The 17,711-nt window shown below is 63.7% G+C and overlaps 6 protein-coding genes across 8 annotated transcripts; 1 reads left to right on the forward strand and 5 right to left on the reverse strand.

Annotated features, from left to right (window-relative positions):
• The first annotated feature begins 207 nt into the window (after positions 1 to 207).
• Positions 208 to 2,568, forward strand: PPP1R14B (protein phosphatase 1 regulatory inhibitor subunit 14B). Its single transcript, XM_014793153.2, has 4 exons — positions 208 to 630; positions 1,739 to 1,822; positions 2,108 to 2,140; positions 2,231 to 2,568. The coding sequence occupies exons 1-4, from the start codon at positions 373 to 375 to the stop codon at positions 2,297 to 2,299; spliced, it is 444 nt and encodes a 147-aa protein (XP_014648639.2). The 5' UTR covers positions 208 to 372; the 3' UTR covers positions 2,300 to 2,568.
• Positions 2,569 to 2,949: 381 nt separating this feature from the next.
• Positions 2,950 to 5,731, reverse strand: FKBP2 (FKBP prolyl isomerase 2). Its single transcript, XM_004437541.3, has 6 exons — positions 5,591 to 5,731; positions 4,163 to 4,331; positions 3,727 to 3,839; positions 3,561 to 3,607; positions 3,180 to 3,215; positions 2,950 to 3,090 (listed from the first exon to the last, which is right to left on the reverse strand). The coding sequence occupies exons 2-6, from the start codon at positions 4,325 to 4,327 to the stop codon at positions 3,029 to 3,031; spliced, it is 423 nt and encodes a 140-aa protein (XP_004437598.1). The 5' UTR covers positions 4,328 to 4,331; positions 5,591 to 5,731; the 3' UTR covers positions 2,950 to 3,028.
• Positions 4,556 to 5,442, reverse strand: LOC147912535 (uncharacterized). Its single transcript, XM_087422732.1, has one exon. The coding sequence runs from the start codon at positions 5,440 to 5,442 to the stop codon at positions 4,645 to 4,647; it is 798 nt and encodes a 265-aa protein (XP_087278858.1). The 3' UTR covers positions 4,556 to 4,644.
• Positions 5,732 to 7,456: 1,725 nt separating the features above from the next.
• On the reverse strand, positions 7,457 to 10,860 carry VEGFB (vascular endothelial growth factor B). 2 transcript variants are annotated; one of them, XM_014793152.2, is made up of 7 exons: positions 10,549 to 10,860; positions 9,939 to 9,981; positions 9,403 to 9,599; positions 9,170 to 9,243; positions 8,948 to 8,983; positions 8,490 to 8,624; positions 7,457 to 7,897 (listed from the first exon to the last, which is right to left on the reverse strand). In XM_014793152.2, exons 1-7 carry the CDS (start codon positions 10,606 to 10,608, stop codon positions 7,876 to 7,878), a joined length of 567 nt encoding a protein of 188 aa, XP_014648638.2. In that variant the 5' UTR covers positions 10,609 to 10,860; the 3' UTR covers positions 7,457 to 7,875. The 2 variants fall into 2 exon arrangements, with proteins under 2 accessions (XP_014648638.2, XP_087278859.1); XM_087422733.1 differs by having other exon boundaries at positions 8,490 to 8,725; positions 10,549 to 10,859.
• A 288-nt stretch (positions 10,861 to 11,148) lies between these two features.
• On the reverse strand, positions 11,149 to 14,712 carry DNAJC4 (DnaJ heat shock protein family (Hsp40) member C4). Of its 2 annotated transcripts, none has more exons than XM_004437540.3 (6): positions 14,329 to 14,712; positions 13,137 to 13,230; positions 12,465 to 12,649; positions 12,217 to 12,378; positions 11,448 to 11,534; positions 11,149 to 11,354 (listed from the first exon to the last, which is right to left on the reverse strand). In XM_004437540.3, exons 1-6 carry the CDS (start codon positions 14,412 to 14,414, stop codon positions 11,246 to 11,248), a joined length of 723 nt encoding a protein of 240 aa, XP_004437597.1. In that variant the 5' UTR covers positions 14,415 to 14,712; the 3' UTR covers positions 11,149 to 11,245. The 2 variants fall into 2 exon arrangements, with proteins under 2 accessions (XP_004437597.1, XP_014648449.1); XM_014792963.2 differs by having other exon boundaries at positions 12,217 to 12,381; positions 14,329 to 14,711.
• A 570-nt stretch (positions 14,713 to 15,282) lies between these two features.
• NUDT22 (nudix hydrolase 22) lies at positions 15,283 to 17,707 on the reverse strand. The gene is made up of 6 exons (XM_014792961.2): positions 17,688 to 17,707; positions 16,843 to 17,340; positions 16,397 to 16,495; positions 15,973 to 16,070; positions 15,750 to 15,843; positions 15,283 to 15,451 (listed from the first exon to the last, which is right to left on the reverse strand). Exons 2-6 carry the CDS (start codon positions 17,320 to 17,322, stop codon positions 15,350 to 15,352), a joined length of 873 nt encoding a protein of 290 aa, XP_014648447.1. The 5' UTR covers positions 17,323 to 17,340; positions 17,688 to 17,707; the 3' UTR covers positions 15,283 to 15,349.
• Between the last annotated feature and the right edge of the window lie 4 nt (positions 17,708 to 17,711).

Consider the following 17,711-nt stretch of genomic DNA (forward strand, 5'->3'; position numbering starts at 1 on the left):
GGGGCGGGGTAGGGTGAGGGGGGCCTGTAGCGGGACTGGCCCTTTAAGGGGGTGTGGTCGGGGGCGGGGGAAGCGAGCGAGACAGAGAAAGCGGCTTCAGCGGCGGCGGCGGCGGCGGCTCGGGCGGCGGCCGCGGGGGACAAAGGGCGGGCGGATCGGCGGGGAGGGGGCGGGGCGCGGCCAGGTCAGGCCCGGGGGCTCCGCATGCTGCAGCTGCCCCCGGGCGCCCCCGCCGCCGCCCTCGCCGCGGAGCCGCGCGGAGCCGAGCCCACGAGCTAACCCGAGCCAGCGGCCCGGAGCCAGCCGGCGGGCGTCCGGGAGGCGGCGGCGCAGGGAGGGGCCCGACGCGCGCACGTGGCCCCGGCGGCCGCCATGGCGGACAGCGGCCCCGCGGGGGGCGCGGCGTTGGCGGCCCCAGCTCCCCGGCCGGGCAGTGGCGGCCCAGGGCCCCGCGTCTACTTTCAGAGCCCCCCCGGGGCTGCAGGCGAGGGCCCGGGCGGCGCGGACGACGAGGGCCCGGTGAGGCGCCAGGGGAAGGTCACGGTCAAGTACGACCGCAAGGAGCTACGGAAGCGCCTCAACCTGGAGGAGTGGATCCTGGAGCAGCTCACTCGCCTCTACGACTGCCAGGTGTGTGTCCCCACCCTGCGTCGACACCCTAAAATCGGTCCCGAGTCGGGCCGCCTAGGAACCCCACCTTGAACCTGCCTGTCACCCGGAGTCAATGGGCGCTCCGCTTCCGCGCCCTCCCCTCCTCTCTACTCCCCGCCCCCAATGTATGCTCTTTCTTATCTCACCTAAGTCACTTCTGCCTTCTACGCTGCCTCAGACGCTGCCTTCCTCATGCCACTACCCTGGTCAAGCTTGGGGTCCTCTAGAAGCCTCTAGAAGGGATAGCTCGGGCCTTGGGCAGGAGGCATGGGGCTAGCCTGGGCTGGCCGTGGAAGGAGGTTCTTCCTAGTGCCTGCCAGCCTAGGCTGGTTAAAAGGTGCTACCCTCGTTGGTGGGGTACTGATAAGGGTCTGGACTACTCTGATGGCCTATCCTGGAACTCCACCTTGGTTGGCGTGGGGGCAGGCTAGCCAGCTGTCTGGGTTCTAGTTCTCCACCCCATGACTCTTTCCTTGCTCAAATGGTGACTCAGGCCCCAGGGGGTAGGGTGGAGGAGTGGGCTTGCCCCGTGCTGCCTACCCTAGCCCAGCCCTGGAATGCAGCCGACTCCTGACTGATAGACGCTTCCTGGCGGGGAAGGGGTGGCAGGCACCCCCTCCCTCAGCAAAGCATGGGCTCTTTGTTTCCCTTTTACCAGGCCTGGGTCCTTCCCACTGACCCCTCACCCTTCACTTCCTCCTCACTCCCGGGAAGCGGCGACAGGTGTTTGGGGGAGGGGAAGGGGCTGTGATGAGCTGGGACAGCTGGCCCCACCTGTGCTCTGGTGGAGATGGGGGGCCCGGAAGTTGGGGAGACCCATCTGCAGGGTCCCCAGCCCTAGCTGTCTGGCCTCATCTGGCACCCAGGGTGCCCACTGGCAGGGACAGGAAGCTCCCCCCCCCCCCATCAGGCAGTTTGCCTTGGCACGGGCCTGAGCTGTTTTCTTCCTCGGAGCAGCTGCTGCTGTCTGCTGGGCAAAGAGGGCTGGCTCGGCCCGCAGCAGGACAGGGGCCTCGGCCGGAGAGCCCCTCACGCCCTCTCCCAACTCAGACCCTTGTCTCTCCCTCCTCCCCCACCCCCACCCCAGGAAGAGGAGATCCCAGAGCTGGAGATTGACGTGGATGAGCTCCTGGACATGGAGAGTGATGATACCCGGGCTGCCAGGGTCAAGGTGAGAGAGGGGTGGGTGGGCAGGAAGTAGAGGGCTGCCTGGAGGTCCTGTCTCTTAGGTAAGCATGGCTCTGGAGCCAGGTCTTCTTGGTCCAAGTGAGCCAGCTCCATAATCTTGGGTCTCAGCTTCTGCCGCCTTCAAGTGGGGCTAATGGTACTCGCCTAGCTGTGGAGTGGCTGTGGCATCTCCTGTGCCTCAGGGCAGCCCCAGTCCCATGGAAGTGGGTATAGGTGAACTCTAGGCCTGTTCCTGAGAACTCAGGAATTACACTTATTCCCCCACTAGGAGCTGCTGGTTGACTGTTACAAACCCACAGAGGTAAGTGGTTTCCCCAGAGGGAGGGTGAGAGCAGCCTGGGCTCTTGTGCTCTTGGGGTCTCGTCTCCCTGACATCCTCCCTCCTGTCCAGGCCTTCATCTCTGGCCTGCTGGACAAGATCCGGGGCATGCAGAAGCTGAGCACACCCCAGAAGAAGTAAGGGTCCTTGACCCAGTGGAACGGTGGCTCCCACAGGACAATCGCTGCCCCCCGACCTCATAGCAACAGCAATACCGGGGAGCCCTGTGGCCAGGCCTGGTGCCATGAGCAGGGCTCCCCGTGCCCCTGGCCCAGGGGCCTCTTCCCTGCCCCTTCAGTTTTCCATTTTTGGGGTTTTTTATTGTTATTAAACTGACGGGACTTTTTGTGTTTTTATATTGACTCTGCGGCGCGGGCCCTTTAATAAAGCTAGGACATGCCTTTGGTGCAGCTCAAAGGCTCTCGGCTGGTCTCTTTTAGGGGGGACACTGCCAGCTCAGCCTCTCCCCAGGTGACCACAGGCCTTCCTGAGGGCCACGTAGCCATGGTGATAGCCCAGTGCTGGCTCTCAGACTAGGAGCTGGAAGTGGCTGGGGAGCTGGAGGGGAGTGGAGTTGCTGTTGGCAGGCAGGAACACTCCTTTTCCCCTCTGGACAAGGGCTACTGTGCCACCCAGGGCCTGGCCATCGTGACCCCATGACATTGAGCCTAGACCCCAAGGCTCTGCAGCCAGGAAAGGAAGGTGTGAGGGGATGTCGAGGGAGAGGGGAGACTGAAGCTGTGGTTTCTAAGTCTCTCAGGGTCCACAAACACACACACAGGCTCACTTCATGGGCTTTAAGGTTTTTTTGTTTTTTTTAAACAGTCTGGTCCCTGATGGGGGCCTCTCCGCTGCCCCTCCCCAGTGTGGCTACAGTTCTGAACGTCGCTCGATTTTGAGCAGCTCCACTTCAAACACCAGGGTTGCACCGCCTGCAGGGGAGAAGTGGGGTCAGAATGAGAACCAGGGTCACAAGGAGACGGGGTGGGTGCAGGGCATGGGGGGCAGGAAGGTGTATTACCTGGAATCTTTGGGGGAGCTCCCCGCTCTCCATACCCTGTCAAAGATGCACAAAGGAACAAAGTAAGCTGTGGCCAGGCAAAGAGGTGTTCTGCTGGCTGAAGCCAGGCCTCTGCCCATCTCAGCAAGAAGGCCAGAAATGGAGAAGGTGTAATGGAGATGGGACCCGGTAAAGGCCTGGTAGAGGGCAGAGGGTGGGCACCAGAGCGGAGTCCCCCAAGAGTCTCGCTCTGTCCTCACTGCTGGACACAGCTAGGCTTGGAAGAGGCATGTACTGTAATGAATGGATGGGGTGGAGACCAATGCAGAGGCTGAACAAGCCTTCCCCAGACACACACCCTGAACTCCCCTAACCCCACTCTCCGCTCACGAAGGGTCTTACCCAGTTCTGATGGGATCACCAGCTTCCGCTTTTCCCCCTCACACATCCTGCAGGACAACACGTGTTCAGCACATGGCAGTACCCAGGCTCCCTGTCCCCACCCCATCCCTGGTGCTTGCCTCCCATACTTCACTGCCTGGTCCACAGCCATGGCCCCCCGACTCACCCCAAGAGCCCCTGGTCCCAGCCCTTGATGACCTGGCCCGTGCCCAGGGAGAAGACAAAGGGCTGGTTCTGGGGCAGGCTGCTGTCAAACTCCGTCCCATCTTCCAGCTTCCCCTGTGGGACCATGGGAATGCCAGTGAGGAATAGGGTCCTCCCTGAGATCCCCCCCCACCCCAGCTACTCTCCCCATCAAGCTGGCAACCATAGTCCTAGAAGGGGACAGAGCCCTGGGCAGCTCACAGTACATTGTCACTGCTTGCTGGTGCCAACCTGGGGAGTAGACAGTGAAGAGCAGGGTAAAACCACAGAAACTGGTGTAGAGAGGAGAGGGGACTTGCCCAAGGTCACCCACCTTGTTGGCAGAGGAACCTGGCTCCCAAGTCCTTTCTGGTCTCCGGAAGCCCCACCCACCCCCAAAGCCCCGCCCCCTCACCCACCGTGTAGTGCATGTGCAGGACGTCCCCCTTGCGCGATTTGACAGGACAGTGGTCTACCCGCTTCTTGACTCCGATCTGCAGCTTCCGTTTGCCCTCGGTCCCTGCGGCTGTGGCCAGGGCGCTCAGGCAGATGGACAGTACTGTCAGGACCCAGCTCAGCCTCATGTCTCTGCGGGGACACACCCCGACCGACCAACCGACCGGGGGGGGGGGGGGGGGGGCCGGGAGAGCATGGAACAAGGGCAGGTACCAGGAGGATTCCACCCCCACCATACTTTGCCTGCCCCTGGGGATCCCCTTGTCCCGGGTCACCACCCGCTCCCCCGGACTCCGCGGCCACACTTACCAGTCCAGTGAGAAGGGGGCTTGCCCGAGGACCCCAGCAGCGGGGGAAGGGGGTCAGGGGAGGCCACAGCAGCCAGGGCCCCGCCCCTTTGCTCACCCCCAGCCCTTCCTTATCCCCGGGTCCCCAGCCCCATTCTTTAATTTCCACCCGTCCCTTTACGCAAAGTCCAGACCCTATCTGGCTGCACAGCAGTTGCCTCGCCTGGGGGACCCCACTCACGCCACACGCAGTTGCCCCCCGCCCAGCACACCCACATCTCTGCGGCCGCTGCAGGGGGCCGACCCCGAGGCACCCACACATCGCCGCTGGATGGCTCCGGGGAGCCCCGATCCGCCGGGGGTACCCCCCAGGCCGGCCCTGCGCCTCCGCCCGGGGCGCCGCCCCAACTCTGAGCCCTCGGGGGTCTGCGGGGCACCCAGACAGGCCCCGCGTCGGGTGACCGCCGAGCCCGCTCCACCCACACCACCTCTCCCGGGGGAGTTCTCGGCCTACTGCGACCCCAGGCCCGGCCGCCACGGAGACCGCCCCCGCGTGGACGCCCCGGGCCATTACCTGGACCTACCCCTTCACTGGGCTCCTTGGCCCCGCCTTTTAGGGGGCGTGGTTCCTCCCCCGGCCCTGGAGCCCCGCCCTCGACAGAACTAGACCTCTTTTCCCGACCTGTAGCCACGCCACTCACCGGCTGAAGCCCCGCCCCCACCGCCTGGGCTCCGGCCCCCTCGGTCCCCAAACCCGAGGCTCCGCCTTCCTCCTGTTCCAGTTCCTCCTCCAAGAGCCAGGCTCCGCCCCCCACCAGCCCCAGCTCCGCCCCTAGCCTCGGAGCTCCGCCTTCCACTGGCACCAGCTCAGAGGACCCACCCGCCTCGGTTCCACGTCCCGCCCCGAGTCCCAGGGCTCCGCCCCGTGCGGCGTGAGAACCCTCCCCCTGCGGCATCCCCAGACAGCTCCGACCCCCACCCCCAATTTCCTCGTAACCTATCCCTCGTTGACACTCGGAGCCCCGGCCCGCTCCTGCCCGGCCTGATCCAGCCTGTCCCCCTGCACCCCAGCTCCCCCCAGCCCGGGCTGTGGCCCCCGCTCACCTCCTCGCCGCGCCCCCGGAGTCAACCCCAGCCGCGCCGCCGCCTCTGCGCAGGCGCGTCACCGTCGCTACCAGGCCGGGCCACGCCGCCCGCCCTCATTGGACCGTGCGAAACCCGCTGCCGCACGCCTGCCGGGGCGGCTCCTTCCCTAGCCCCGCCTCCCGCGCCACCACGTGACTTACGCGACACTTCCGGTGGCGCGGCTGTCCGCGAAGTTAGGTGAAAGTGACTTCCGAAAGGGCTGAAGGCTCTTCCGGTCGAGTTGACTTTGAGGTCAGGCGGGTCCGGTTTCCCGGAGGGGGTCTCGAGACGCCATCTTCTGTCGCCCCCCGCCTCTCCCACAGCGTTCCTGTTTATCCCTGAGCCGCTCCAGGATCCACATCCCCAGTTAGTTGCTGTGGAAAGAGCCTGGGGTTCAGAGTGAGCCCTGGGCTTGAATTCGGGTGTGCTTCTCATTGACTGGCCGGGTGACCTTGAGCCCGGGCTTTGGCCTGGTGGGAGCTGGCGTCCCTGTAACGCAGGGCCCCTTTGGGATTGCGGCGATGATGCGCACCAGGCCCTGGCCCATGCGAACGGTCCCTCCCTGTTCTCTCCCCCAGTGTCCGGGCCTGCCCCACCTGCCGCGCTGACCACCGAGTCATGACTGCAGTGGTCGGGCCGGGCCCGTCCCCCAGCCAGCCTGATTTTCAGGCACCCCGCACCCAGCAGTGCCCAGTTCACATCTGGCCATCACATTAATGAACCCGCCGTGAGAGGAAGCTAAATCTAGGTTGAGTGTTGGGAAGACCCCGACTTGAGGTCAACCTCCAGTGCCATCAGCCTTTCTGAGCCCGTTTCCTCCACTGAAAAGGAAGATCATGACAGCGTTGACCTCGGGTTGAGGACCAAGGAGGGGTGCATATGAAGCACGGTGCCCGCCCAGAGGGCTAAGTGGGCTCAGGAGGTGGGCGCTCCAGGGCCCCTAACCCTCCTGTCTCACTCTGATTGGGCTATGGCTGAGAGAGGATTTGGATATCAACTTTGGGTTGATCTCTGCCCTGAGTGTCCTGCCTCAGCAGGGCGAAGCATTGGTGCCCAAGCTTGGCCTGTGGTCTACCCACTCGCCACTCAGCCCCAGGGCACCGAGGGCTGCAGGCAGAGGCTGGGCACTGAGCTTGGGCTGGCTCAGACGAAGGTCAGGAGAGTCCCAAGGCGGCGCTGGTGAGGGGAGCCCAAGAAGCAAGGGAAGGGAAGGTAGAGAAGAGGTTGTGGTGGGGGGCCTGTCTCCCAAACCAAGGCCCCCACCCACAGCCCTTCTGTGCCTCCCTGTCAGGGAGGTGGGAGTGAGGTGGGAACAGGGCAGGCGTGTGGCTTTAGAGTTCAGCTACTGGGAGCAAAAAGTAGCAGACATAGAGTGCTGCCCTGAGAGATGGCAGGGAAGGTGGGTGTTCTTTCCTATTATGTGAAGACAGATTCAAACTTTCCAGGAGCCCAGGGCCCCGACCAACCACAGCCATCATCCGTTCCCTCCGTGTGCACATGTGGAAATGGAGGCTCACAGAAAGAGAGGCAGTGACAACCAAGGTCATTCAGCAGATCCGGGTCCCACCTCAAGCTCACGGACCATAACAGCCCATCTCCTTCCAGAACGGAACCCTTGTGAGGAGCAGTGGGCAGGGACTCCCTAGGCCTGGCAATAACATGAATGTGAAGACGACAGATTCGGGCTCTGCCTGGGACCTGGTGTGGGGCCCTGGGCCTCGTTTCCTCCATCTGCACGAGGGAGGAAGACAGACAAGCTCTGGGTCTAGGAGGCAGTGAGATACAGACATTGGTGCCCAAACCAGCCAGCCTGGACCGTGACAAACAGTGACAGAGGCAGGGACGGCTCCTTCCATCTCTTTTATCAGGGTTGGGGGTCACAGTTCTTGTCCCAAAGCCCCACTCCCATTATCTGCAGAGGATCAGGGTCTTCGTAGTGAAAGGAGGCAGGAGCCAGGTGTAAGATGCTCACTTGCACAGCGTGGCTGAAAACGGAGACGAGACCCCATTCTCTCCCGAGCTGGTACGTGAGCCCTCTTGCTGCCTCCAAGTCTCTTCCTCCAACTCCGCCCTCCCTCTTGGGTGGCAGCCTTGGAGAGAGAAGGGACGGCCAGGAAGCCCTCTGGGAGGCCCAGGTCCTGGAGCAGTGTCCGCCCGGGCTGAAGTCTTAGGGGCTGGGCTGTTGGCACCAGGCTGCCCTCTTGTCGTCCTCTGGGGTGTGGCCTGTGAGGCAAGTGGCCCCGCTGAGTCTGAAAAGCAATGTGTCACCTTCGCAGCTTCCGGCACCTGCAGAGGAGAGGAAGGGGGTCTGTTTGTGCTGGCAGAGCTCTGCCCAGCTCTAGACTCACCCCCTTGTTAGCATCTGGGAACCCCATTCTCTCCTAACACTCCAGGGAGGCCCCAGCCGGCCAGGCCCACATGATGCCACCCCATGGCCTCGCTGTGGAAGGGAGGGGTGGTGAGAAGCACCTCAGACAAGGTTCCACTATGTCCCCTGGCCTCTCAGAGCCCATAAGGTGGGACAAATGTCTACCACAGGGGCTTCTAGGAAGGCCCGGAGCTTTGCAAATTGGCAAGCTATCTCATTTCTACTCCAGGCAGATGTCACCTCCTCCAGGACATCTCTGGCCTCTCAGAGACATGTCAGGTTCCCCTTACCCCAACCCTTGACACCCTCTGCTGGCATCACGTGTCCCCGTGTCCGACTCCTGCACTAGAACGTGAGCTTGTTTATGCTGACCCCAGTGCCAGCAGACACTGGGTAAATATTTGTTCAACATGTTAACAGCTTCCCCTTCCCTGGTTCTTCTCCCACTGGCAGGCTCACCCTGGCCCGGCTCCAGGACGGGCTGTGATGCCTTCCCGAACAACTCCTCACCTGCAGGTGTCTGGGTTGAGCTCTAAGCCCCGCCCTTGGCAACGGAGGAAGCTGCGGCGTCGGCAGCGACAGCGGCAGGTCCGGGGGTCAGGGCGCTGGCGGCGCTGGGGGCAGCGTGGGCAGAGGGGCCTGGGACTGGAGTGGGATGGGTGATGTCAGCTGGGGAGGGTGCTCCGGGGGCAGAGTCCCAGCCCGGAACAGAGCGGGGCTGGGGACGGTGGCGGGGAGTGGAAGCCCTAGGAGGAGAAGCAACATGTCTGGGGCGGGAAGGAAGAGTCTTCCCAGGGGCTGGGGGTGGGTCGGAGCACACAGCTGGGGAAGGGAGAGGGGGACGCCAGTGCGAGGAGAAAGAGGGGAAGGGACACAGCTTCCTGACACACTCCATGGCCACACGTTGTTACATCCTGGGCACTGGGCCTGGGCTCCAACCCACCTCAGCAGGAGCCCAAGAGACTCACCTGTCTGGCTTCACAGCACTCTCTTTTTTTTTTGGTCTGAAAAGTAAGAGACAGAGACGAGGAGGAGAAGGATGAGGAAAACCGGACATCCTACTCTCTTGCCCCAGATCCCAGGCCTACCCTGGCTCTACTCTTGGGACACCTGGTCCCCACTGTGTCCCACCATGCCAGCACCCCCCAGGTTTAGTCTCTGTGGGCTCCGAAGTGGGGCCTGGCTGGCACCTGCATTCACATTGGCTGTGTTCTTCCAGAGACATCTCCCCCAGCTGGCTGCTCGGGTACCGGATCATGAGGATCTGTGCTCGGAAGAACAGGGAGAGAGATGGTGAGAGGGACAGCGAGACAGAGAGAGGAAGGGATGCTTCATGAGCTGGAGGGAGAGGAGCTCGCCCACCAGCCAGGACTCAGAGCGCCAGCATCCACCCCAGCTGGGCACGCTCCACCTGCCCCAGTACCTGCATCCGGACTTGGTGCTGCCCCGTGGGCACACACTCCAGGCCGTCGTCCGGGCAGCAACCGCCGCAGCGCTGCACAGTCACGCAGCTTGGCACCAGTTGCTTGGCCACAGTGCCCATGAGCTCCACAGTCAGGGGCACGACCACCTCCCGTGGCTGACAGGTGGCACGGGCATACACATCTATCCATGACACCACTGGAGACAGATGCATGAAGGTTTAGTCCCACTGGGTTTCCTGCAGCTGCTCCCTACTTCCCCTACCCCAGCCCAGCAGCTGCTCTCCCTAGTTCCCATGTCACAGCCCCCCTCCACTAGCCCCCCTCTGCCCTCCCAACTTGTCTTCCCTGCCCTGTTCATTCAGAACCCAGGAACCCCACTGCCTCACTGTCACCTTCTGTGAAATGGGCAGAATCAGAGTTTGCATCCTACAGAGCAGCTGTGATGATACAGACAATGGACACAAAGACCCTGGAATCAGGGCAGTGGCAAGCCCACCAGTGCTGACTAGTGCAAAGTCGTTGTTGTTACTATTACCTTTCTTCTGGTGGCCAGGGGCATCAGGCTGGGAGACTGGGGCCTGTGGGAGAGAAGAGACCTATACCCAAGGTGCATCCTAGGAAGGGCTGGCCCTGTCGCTGTCCCCAGGGCTCTGCCCTTGGTTCAGGAGGCTTCACCTCCTCTTTGAAATTTTTCCAGAGTGCTCTGTTCCTGGGGCCACTCTAGCCTTACCTGGCCTGTCCTGGCCACCTGGGACCTGCCCTGGCCCCAACCCGCCAGGCGAGCTCTGCCGGCTGCATCCTTCTCCCAGCCTGGGGGGCCGGGCTTTTTCGGAGGCCATGGGTCGGGAGGGGGCACAGTGGGCACCGAACCAGCTTCCGCGGCGCCCAGCTCCTGCGGCGCTGAGGCGGCCCCGCCCCCGGCTGCGCCCAGGGGACGGGGTGGGGCGGGGGAGTGGCCCCGGGGCTGGGCTGGCGGCGGGTGGAGAAGGACACCTCCCGGGGGATGCCCGGGCCAGGTCCCCGCGACGCCCCTGTCGGCGGCCGGACCCCGCGGATCCCCGGCCGAGGCCGCCCCGCGCCTCCCCACTTCCGCCAACCTTGAGAGAGGGCACGGCGGGCGGGCGGGATGTCGGGGACGCACGTACCTGGGCGGGGGCCAGCTGCAGGAGCGCGGCGAGCAGCAGCCGGCGGAGCAGGGGGCTCATGGTGCCCGCGGGGGCCGCGCGCCGGGGGCGCCCGCATCGCCCTAGCCCGGCGGCGCGGGGGGCGGCGGCAGCCAGAGCCCCATGGCGCGGGCCCGGGCGCGGCGGGCGGGGGCCGGGCGCGGGGGCGGCTCCTCCGCGGCCCCCTCCCGAGCCCTGGGCGCAGGCAGCGCAGCGCAGCGCAGCGGCGGCGGCCGGAGGAGCCGGGCGGGCGGGCGGCCGGTGGCGGCGGCGGGCGGCGGCGGAGGCGGCGGGGACGGCGGGGGCGGCGGGGGGCCGGGCCCGGGCTGGCGGGCGGGCGGCTCATGTGACCCAGACACGCGCTCCCCACCCGGGCGCGGGGCGGGGGAGGGGGGGCGAGGCCGCCGGCGGGGCCCGCCCCCTCCACACACCCCCTCCCGCCGCAGCGGGGGAAAGGGGACGCGCCGCCCAGGGGGCCGGGCTCCTGGGTCGCCGCCGCCAGATCCCGGAGGGCGGGGCGCTGTCCTGCGGCGAGGCACGGGCGGGGGGCACTGGGCCTGAAGGAGGGAGGCGGACACGAGCTCTGAGAAGCACTTTATTGCACGCGCTTTGGGGAGTGAAGAGTCCCGGTAGGGAAGCGAGGACGGAACACACAGCAGGCCCCGTCCAGGTGCGCGGCTCAGGGGCTGGTGCCCGGGGGCACGATCCGGGGGCCTGGGGGCGGCCCAGGTGATGGCTGCAGCGGCTGCCTCTGCCGGTGCCCCTGCTGGAGCCTGGCTCTGTTGGCCCTGCAGGAGAGAGCACCCGTGGGGGTCGGGACAGGGACCCTGGAGGGTGGTGCCAGGACAGCGAGGAGAGGACAGGACAGAGCAGGGACAGACCTGGCCCGGGCCCGCGTGTCATTGTAGATGGCTGTGATGATCCGATCCTTTTCATCCATGAAGCTACGGTGCACCTGCTCCAGCTTCCTGCAAGGGGGTTACAGTTAACTCTGGGTCCCCCAATCCCTGCCGTCCCCACGTCTCCCCCCCACCCCACTCTAGGGTCTTACAGCTTTACATCCTTGGGAACCTCAACCTAACTGCCTGTGCTAGGTGGGGAGAGGGGCACAGAGTGGCAGGGGCTTGTCCAGGGTCCAATGGCTGTTCTGCTGAAGATGGTGACAGCAGCTCTGAATGTCAGGGTGCTCCTCGCAGGAGACTAGAAAGGGCCGTACATCTCACCCCATCACTGAATGAGGCAGGCTGCTCAGTGGACACTGGCCTTTAGGCATCTTTGCTGTAGAACCTCTGTCATGGTGTGCATGAGAGAGGGGCGGGGAGACAGCCAACTGCCCACCCAGTGAGGACAGCTGCTGGGGACGCCCAGTCACAGTGCACTGCCTTCTCGTGCCTGACTTTGGTCAGCTCCAGCACTCCCTGGCAGCCAGTGCCACAGATTTACATTCGAATTATAAAAAACTGAAAATGACATTAGCCCTTAGTGCCGAGCTGCCTTGCCAAGTAAGGAGAGGCTCCAGAGGCCTATTTCATACAAGTCTTAGCTTTCGAGACACAAGAGTGTGGGCCACAGGGGTGGTGTGGATGGACGGCTGACCACACTGGGATTCCCCCTGCCCTCCACCCTCTGCCCATGACCCCAGGGGTGCACCTGAAGGCGGCGTAGTGCAGGCCCATGCCTGCCAGCATGATCAGGAGGCAGTACCCCAGCACCCGCTTGTTGTGTCTGCGCTGCTGCTGCCTCGACTCTGGTCCCTGAGGCCTCACGCCATGAAACTGGGCCCAGTACTGTGCATTGGGGGTCGCCCAGGAGCTGCTGGGAGGGAGAAGAAGCGACAGTGTGGGGATGAGGCTCCCCAGGAGACTTGGTGGGGCAAGCTGGGGGCAGGACTACTATACCTGTGTGCTTGATAAGCAGACCCGGGATAGGGTGTGGTTCCTGGAGACCTGGGGGGAGTGGCTGACCAGAGCTGGTGGTCGTAGCTGCGGCGGCTCTGCTCACGGCTGAGCACCTGGTATGCTTCACTCAGCTCCACAAAGCGGCTATGCAGGGCTGGGTTCCCGGGATCTCGGTCAGGGTGCAGCTGAGGTGGGCAGGACTCCCCTCATCTCCCTTTCCATGCCCCTTCCCAGGACCCATCCCAGTAATGTCTACCCACAAGGGCTCAGATCATTCCCAGAAGCCCCGCCTGGGCACTGACCCTCACTCTCAGGCCTGCCCACCCCTCCAGAAGGCCAGAGAGTCAGGAAGCACAGACTCCTGCCCGCTCCCCTTGTTCAAGCCCTCCCCACCTGCTGCCTAGCTCTCACTATGTGCCCTGGTCCAGGCTTTCTCAAGAGCAGGCAAGTCAAGAGAACCAAGCCCATCAGACAGGGCCCCTGGCTCCTGCACCCAGCCTGTCCCCCCACCTGGCCAGACCTCTGCCCTTGGGGCACCTCCCACTCCCTATGCATGCTGAGGGAATGTGGCATCCACCAGAATGAGCCACTCTGCTCCATTCCTGGGAATTTGGAGTGCACCCCATCTGGCTCAGACTTCCCCTCCCCCTCCCCACCTAGAGCCACTGGTACCTCTTTGGACTTGGAGAAGAAAGCTCGTTTAACTTCTTCAGTGCTGGCACTAGGATGCACCCCCAACAGTTCATAGTAGTTACTGGGGCCAGACCTGTGGAGAGAGGCCCAAACCTGTAGGGGCTAAGGAAACACAGAGGGTAGCCCTTCCCTGCCCCTCCCAGCCCCCCTGGGCCACACCCTTTAACTCAGCAGCCAGGACCTGAGGGGGCTGAGGCAGGTGTCAAGGGAGAGCTATCAGCAAACCATCCCTCCCCTCTTGAGTGTTTCGGGTATGGTGCAGATCAGAACGTCTGAAAGTGTAGTCCTCAGACCCCTTGCATCAGAAACACTTGAAAAGCTTGTTTAAAAAAACAGATTCCTTGGGCCAGCCCCGTGGCTTGGCGGTTAAGTGCGCGCGCTCCGCTGCTGGCGGCCTGGGTTCGGATCCTGGGCGTGCACCAACGCACTGCTTCTCCAGCCATGCTGAGGGCGCATCCCACATACAGCAACTAGAAGGATGTGCAGCTATGATATACCACTATCTACTGGGGCTTTGGGGGGGGGGGGAATAAATAAAAAAAAAAACAAAACCAGATTCCTAGGGGCCGGCCCGTGGAGTAGTGGTTAAGGCCGGCGTGCTCCGCTTCGGTGGCCAGGGTTTGAGGGTTCAGATCCCCGGGCTCAGACCTACACCACTTATCAGCCATGCTGTGGCAGCGACCCACATATATAGTGGAGGAAGACTGGCACAGATGTTAGCTCAGGGCTAATCTTCCTCAGCAAAAAAATTTAAAAAACAGGTTCCTGAGCCCCACCTCATTCCTGCAAATCCGAATCTACAGAGCAGGGCCCTGGAATCTGCATTTTTGTAACTCCACCCCCCCCACCCCACCCCCACCCCCTACCCGCAGTGGGTCATGCACAGTGATGCTTGCCAATCACTAGAGTTGTGAAAAGTGCATTGGGTTTGGTTTGGGCTCAAATTTCAGATCTGCCTCTTAACTCGCTGGACGACCTTGGGGGTCGTTCCTTAACGTCTGATCCTGTGTCCCCAGCAGTGAAGGTGAGGGTTACCTGACACAGCTTGTAAGGTGCCTGACAGAGCAGAGAGATCACGACTATCTCGGCACCCACGGCAGGGCCTAGAGCTGGGCAGGCCCTCAGCAGAAACCCACTGAACGACCGGGCGGGCCCCTGGCGCCCGACTCACCGCTGCCGGGCGGCCGTTGCGAGGAGCCGGGTGGGAGGGCTGCGGGGCCACGGCCGGCACAGGCGCAGGGGCAGCAGGGGCAGCATGGCGGCAGGCGGGCGGCTGGGGAGAGGAAGCCACAAAGAAGTGCATTGGGGCCAGGATGGGCCAGACTTCACGCACTCCGGGGGCCGAGGGAAGGGGCCTGGCCCGGGTTACTTCCGAAGGAAAACTGAAGCAGGCCGGGGCACCCAGGCGCGGGTGGGGCTTCCTTGTTCAGGACCAGACCCCAGTGTTCTGGACCTGTCCCCTGCCTCTGACCCGGCGTCCAGGACCCTTCTCCAGGTCGGCCTCCGCGTCTGGACAACCAGCCCTGCAAGCCAAGAAACCCGGCCCACCCAGGGAGTTTGCGGGTCGAGCCAAAGAGGAGCCACAACCAAGCCCCGCCCCCGCTGCACTCACGGACTCCGCGGCCGCAGCCCTTTCCTGTTCCTATTCAGGCCCCGGCCCACATTCTCATTGGATTAGGCTCCACGACCACGCCCACTTGTCCGGAAGTTGATGCGACGGCCCCGCCCTCGCCCGCCCATTGGCCTTTGGCGCCTCGGGCCCACCCACCGAGGGCAAGGTCCGCGGAGGTGCGGAAAGACGCGGGCGCCCACTGGGTAGGCGAGTGGGACGGAGACTGACCCTCAGTGAGGCTTTCTGCCCCGGCGTCGTCGCCCTGTCCCGCAGACATGGCTGCTCCTCCGCTCTGCCGGAGACAGAGCAGCTTCCTCCCCATAGTTGGCCCACACCCTCACCAGAGCCTGGCAAGGGGGCACGGCCCTCCTCCCAGCTTGCAGAGGGGATACTGAGGCTGGGCTTTTTTTTTTTTCTCCAAGTCACTTGTCCTGTCTCTCTCACCCACCCAGGGCTCTCCCAGCGGCCCCTCTCGGTCTCACGGAAACAGCAGATGCCAGAGGAATCAAGTCCTTTATCAAGAATAAAGTCCTTTATTGTCTTCCGAGCTGTAGTGATTGGGCTGGGACCCTAAGATGACTCAGGTGGGACTTCCCTGGACCCGGTTGTAGAGGAAGATGGCGCCTTTGGCCGAGGGGCAGAGCTCAGCCCACATTTCTGTCTCCTGCAACCTCCGCACGCTCTGTGGGGAGACAGACCCAGACATCCCTCAGGTCTCCCGCAGGAGCTGTGCCCAGTTCCCGAGCCGCAGAGCCCTCTGTACTGCCCTGTCCCTAGGGAGACATGTCGAGGGGGCTGAACAGGTCCCTGGCCCTCTCCCTTGGGCTGAAGGCATCCCCAATGAGGCCTTGGGGCTCCAGAGGAAAGTTCTGAGAGATCTGGGAGCCCCCGTCTGATCCATCCCCAGGGGGCAGTCCTGGCCTCTGCAAGCCCCCACCCCAGCTCCTTGTCCAAGCAAGACACACGTTGCCACCTCGCACCTGTGTCTCCACAAAGATGATTCCCGTGGACTCGTGGGCCTCAGGTCCCCCACTCGTGTAGTGCTCCCTCACCTGCTCAGAAGTCAGGCTGCACCTGGACAAGGACATGAGAGTGTGTGCCGAGTGCCTGGAGGGTCCCTGTGGAGCCCCTGCTGCCTCAGCCATGCCCCGCAACCACCCACCTACCCCAGGACCCGGGACCTTGTCCCCCAAGCTCACTCACTGGACGTAGAACTCGGCACTGGCACGACCGGCACTGGTCTCATTGCAGGCGATGCCCAATAGCAGCGGCTGGCTCAGGGTGAGCAGCGGCAGGTTCACCTGTGGCCGGGGGTCCCACCTGTCAGTGCCCGCTGCCCGCATCCCTGCCCCTCTCAACCGAGAGCAGCCCATTACCCTTGTAGAGCACTTTACAGTTTGTAGCTCAAGTGCCCAGCATCGCAGAATGTCAGATCTTGGGCATGTTCATTTTACAGATAGGAAAACAGAACGAGAGAGATTGAACAATTTGCCCAGGGTCACCCAAGGGAAGTCGATGTAGTGTCAGATGCCCACAGACCCTACCGCCATCCCAGACCTGAGGAATTCTGGCATGTTCTACCCCCCTCTCCTTGCCCACCACCCCATCCAGGCCGGCCCCCACTTACCTCATCGCAGATCTCCTGGAGGACACTGGAGAAGAGCTCATGCACCACCAGCTCCCCAGGGAGGTCCGTGTGCAGGGGGCTGTCACCAGGGCACAGGGCCTGTGAGAGGTCAGGCTCAGCCCCTGCTGCCTACCTCTTCCCGCCCTGCCTTCCCCCATAGTTGCTGGCCCTGAGGGCCTGGCTGGACACAGAGAGTTTTGGTGATCCCCTGACCCAGGACCTCCTTTTCCAGATGGACAACTAAAGGTCCAGCTAGGTCCTCTGCCCACCCCTCCCCCATCCCCTAGCTTCCCAAGGTCTCGGGCAGGGGTCAGCAGGGCAACTGAGGGGCTGCCCTGAGCAGAGACTTTCGGAGAAGCGCCAAGCCAATTCCCCCTTTAAGGGATGAGGAAACAAAGCTGAGCTGTCTGCGTCTTCGTGCCTTTGCGCCCAGCCTGGCATCTCACCTGAGGCTCAGGGTGCCCACCGGGCACATCCACCAGCCCAGGTGCCTCGGCCACCCGCTGAGAGCGGCGCAGGAAGACAAGGAAGTCGTCAGCGGTGGCCAGTGCAGCGCCCACCCCCAGCGGGTCCGCCAGGTAGGCTTGCTTGTCACCCCAGTCGGTGGCCCCCTGCTGTCGCAGCCAGGCAGCTGAGCTGGCCCAGTTGGTGCCCAGGAAGTCTCGGTAGGAAGTAAGGCCCAGGCGCAGGAGCAGCTGTGGCCCCGGAGAGCCAACGGGCGCCAGGGTGGCGGAATGCAGGCGGAACTTGGGGGCGTCAAAGAGCCAGGGCTGGGCCTGTAGCCGGCTCTCCCAGGCGGCAGCGATGGCCTTGTCCCCTCCTGGCAGTGGCCGACGGTCATAGGCTGGGCTCAACTCAGCCCCGACTTGCTCCTCGGGCAGCCCCCCAGGGGGACACTGCAGCAGCAGGGACACCTCAGGGTCCATGGTCTGGACAGGGCAGCTCTGGGGGAGGACACAGCAAGGCCTGTCGTCCTGGGGGACCCATAGCCACCCTTGGGCCTGGTAGCTGGCCCCCTCTGCCACAGACCTCCTGAGGGTACTCCCAGCCCTCCTGCAGCCCCCTGACCACTCCCTGGGCAGTAGAGCGTCTTAGCATCATCCCGCAAGAGCCCCGAGACTCCTGCTGCCAGACATCCCTGGGACTCCCGGGCATCCCTACCAGCCAGAGGGCCTGGGTCCAGTCACCCCCTAACGCCCAAGTCTCCCAAACCCCGGGATCCTCCCTCCAACCCCCGACGCGCCGGGACCCCTCCTAGGGTCCGGAAGCTCGGCCTCCAGCCGGCACTCACCGCGGCCTTCAGGCTCCGCCCCTT

This window comes from Ceratotherium simum, chromosome 34 (assembly GCF_057802395.1).
Source record: "Ceratotherium simum simum isolate JZ-2026a chromosome 34, ASM5780239v1, whole genome shotgun sequence".
Classification (NCBI taxonomy): domain Eukaryota; kingdom Metazoa; phylum Chordata; class Mammalia; order Perissodactyla; family Rhinocerotidae; genus Ceratotherium; species Ceratotherium simum.

What these genes read in the sequence shown, in the direction of transcription:
- PPP1R14B (XM_014793153.2), top strand. Translation starts at nt 373, where the DNA reads ATGGCGGACAGCGGCCCCGCGGGGGGCGCGGCGTTGGCGGCCCCAGCT. An exon ending in CCCGGGCTGCCAGGGTCAAG is followed by an intron (nt 1,823 to 2,107) that starts GTGAGAGAGGGG and finishes TTCCCCCACTAG; the next exon opens with GAGCTGCTGGTTGACTGTTA. An exon ending in ACTGTTACAAACCCACAGAG is followed by an intron (nt 2,141 to 2,230) that starts GTAAGTGGTTTC and finishes CCTCCTGTCCAG; the next exon opens with GCCTTCATCTCTGGCCTGCT.
- LOC147912535 (XM_087422732.1), bottom strand. Translation starts at nt 5,442, where the DNA reads ATGCCGCAGGGGGAGGGTTCTCACGCCGCACGGGGCGGAGCCCTGGGA.
- NUDT22 (XM_014792961.2), bottom strand. Translation starts at nt 17,322, where the DNA reads ATGGACCCTGAGGTGTCCCTGCTGCTGCAGTGTCCCCCTGGGGGGCTG. An exon ending in GTGGGCACCCTGAGCCTCAG is followed by an intron (nt 16,496 to 16,842) that starts GTGAGATGCCAG and finishes GACCTCTCACAG; the next exon opens with GCCCTGTGCCCTGGTGACAG. An exon ending in TCATCTTTGTGGAGACACAG is followed by an intron (nt 15,452 to 15,749) that starts GTGCGAGGTGGC and finishes GTCTCCCCACAG; the next exon opens with AGCGTGCGGAGGTTGCAGGA.
- DNAJC4 (XM_014792963.2), bottom strand. Translation starts at nt 14,414, where the DNA reads ATGCTGCCCCTGCTGCCCCTGCGCCTGTGCCGGCCGTGGCCCCGCAGC. An exon ending in GCAACGGCCGCCCGGCAGCG is followed by an intron (nt 13,231 to 14,328) that starts GTGAGTCGGGCG and finishes CTCTCTCCACAG; the next exon opens with GTCTGGCCCCAGTAACTACT. An exon ending in CTGCACTACGCCGCCTTCAG is followed by an intron (nt 11,535 to 12,216) that starts GTGCACCCCTGG and finishes ACCCCCTTGCAG; the next exon opens with GAAGCTGGAGCAGGTGCACC.
- FKBP2 (XM_004437541.3), bottom strand. Translation starts at nt 4,327, where the DNA reads ATGAGGCTGAGCTGGGTCCTGACAGTACTGTCCATCTGCCTGAGCGCC. An exon ending in TGGGACCAGGGGCTCTTGGG is followed by an intron (nt 3,608 to 3,726) that starts GTGAGTCGGGGG and finishes GTTGTCCTGCAG; the next exon opens with GATGTGTGAGGGGGAAAAGC. An exon ending in AGCTCCCCCAAAGATTCCAG is followed by an intron (nt 3,091 to 3,179) that starts GTAATACACCTT and finishes TCTCCCCTGCAG; the next exon opens with GCGGTGCAACCCTGGTGTTT.
- VEGFB (XM_087422733.1), bottom strand. Translation starts at nt 10,608, where the DNA reads ATGAGCCCCCTGCTCCGCCGGCTGCTGCTCGCCGCGCTCCTGCAGCTG. An exon ending in AGCACCAAGTCCGGATGCAG is followed by an intron (nt 9,244 to 9,402) that starts GTACTGGGGCAG and finishes TTCCGAGCACAG; the next exon opens with ATCCTCATGATCCGGTACCC. An exon ending in CACAGCCAATGTGAATGCAG is followed by an intron (nt 8,984 to 9,169) that starts GTGCCAGCCAGG and finishes CTTACTTTTCAG; the next exon opens with ACCAAAAAAAAAAGAGAGTG.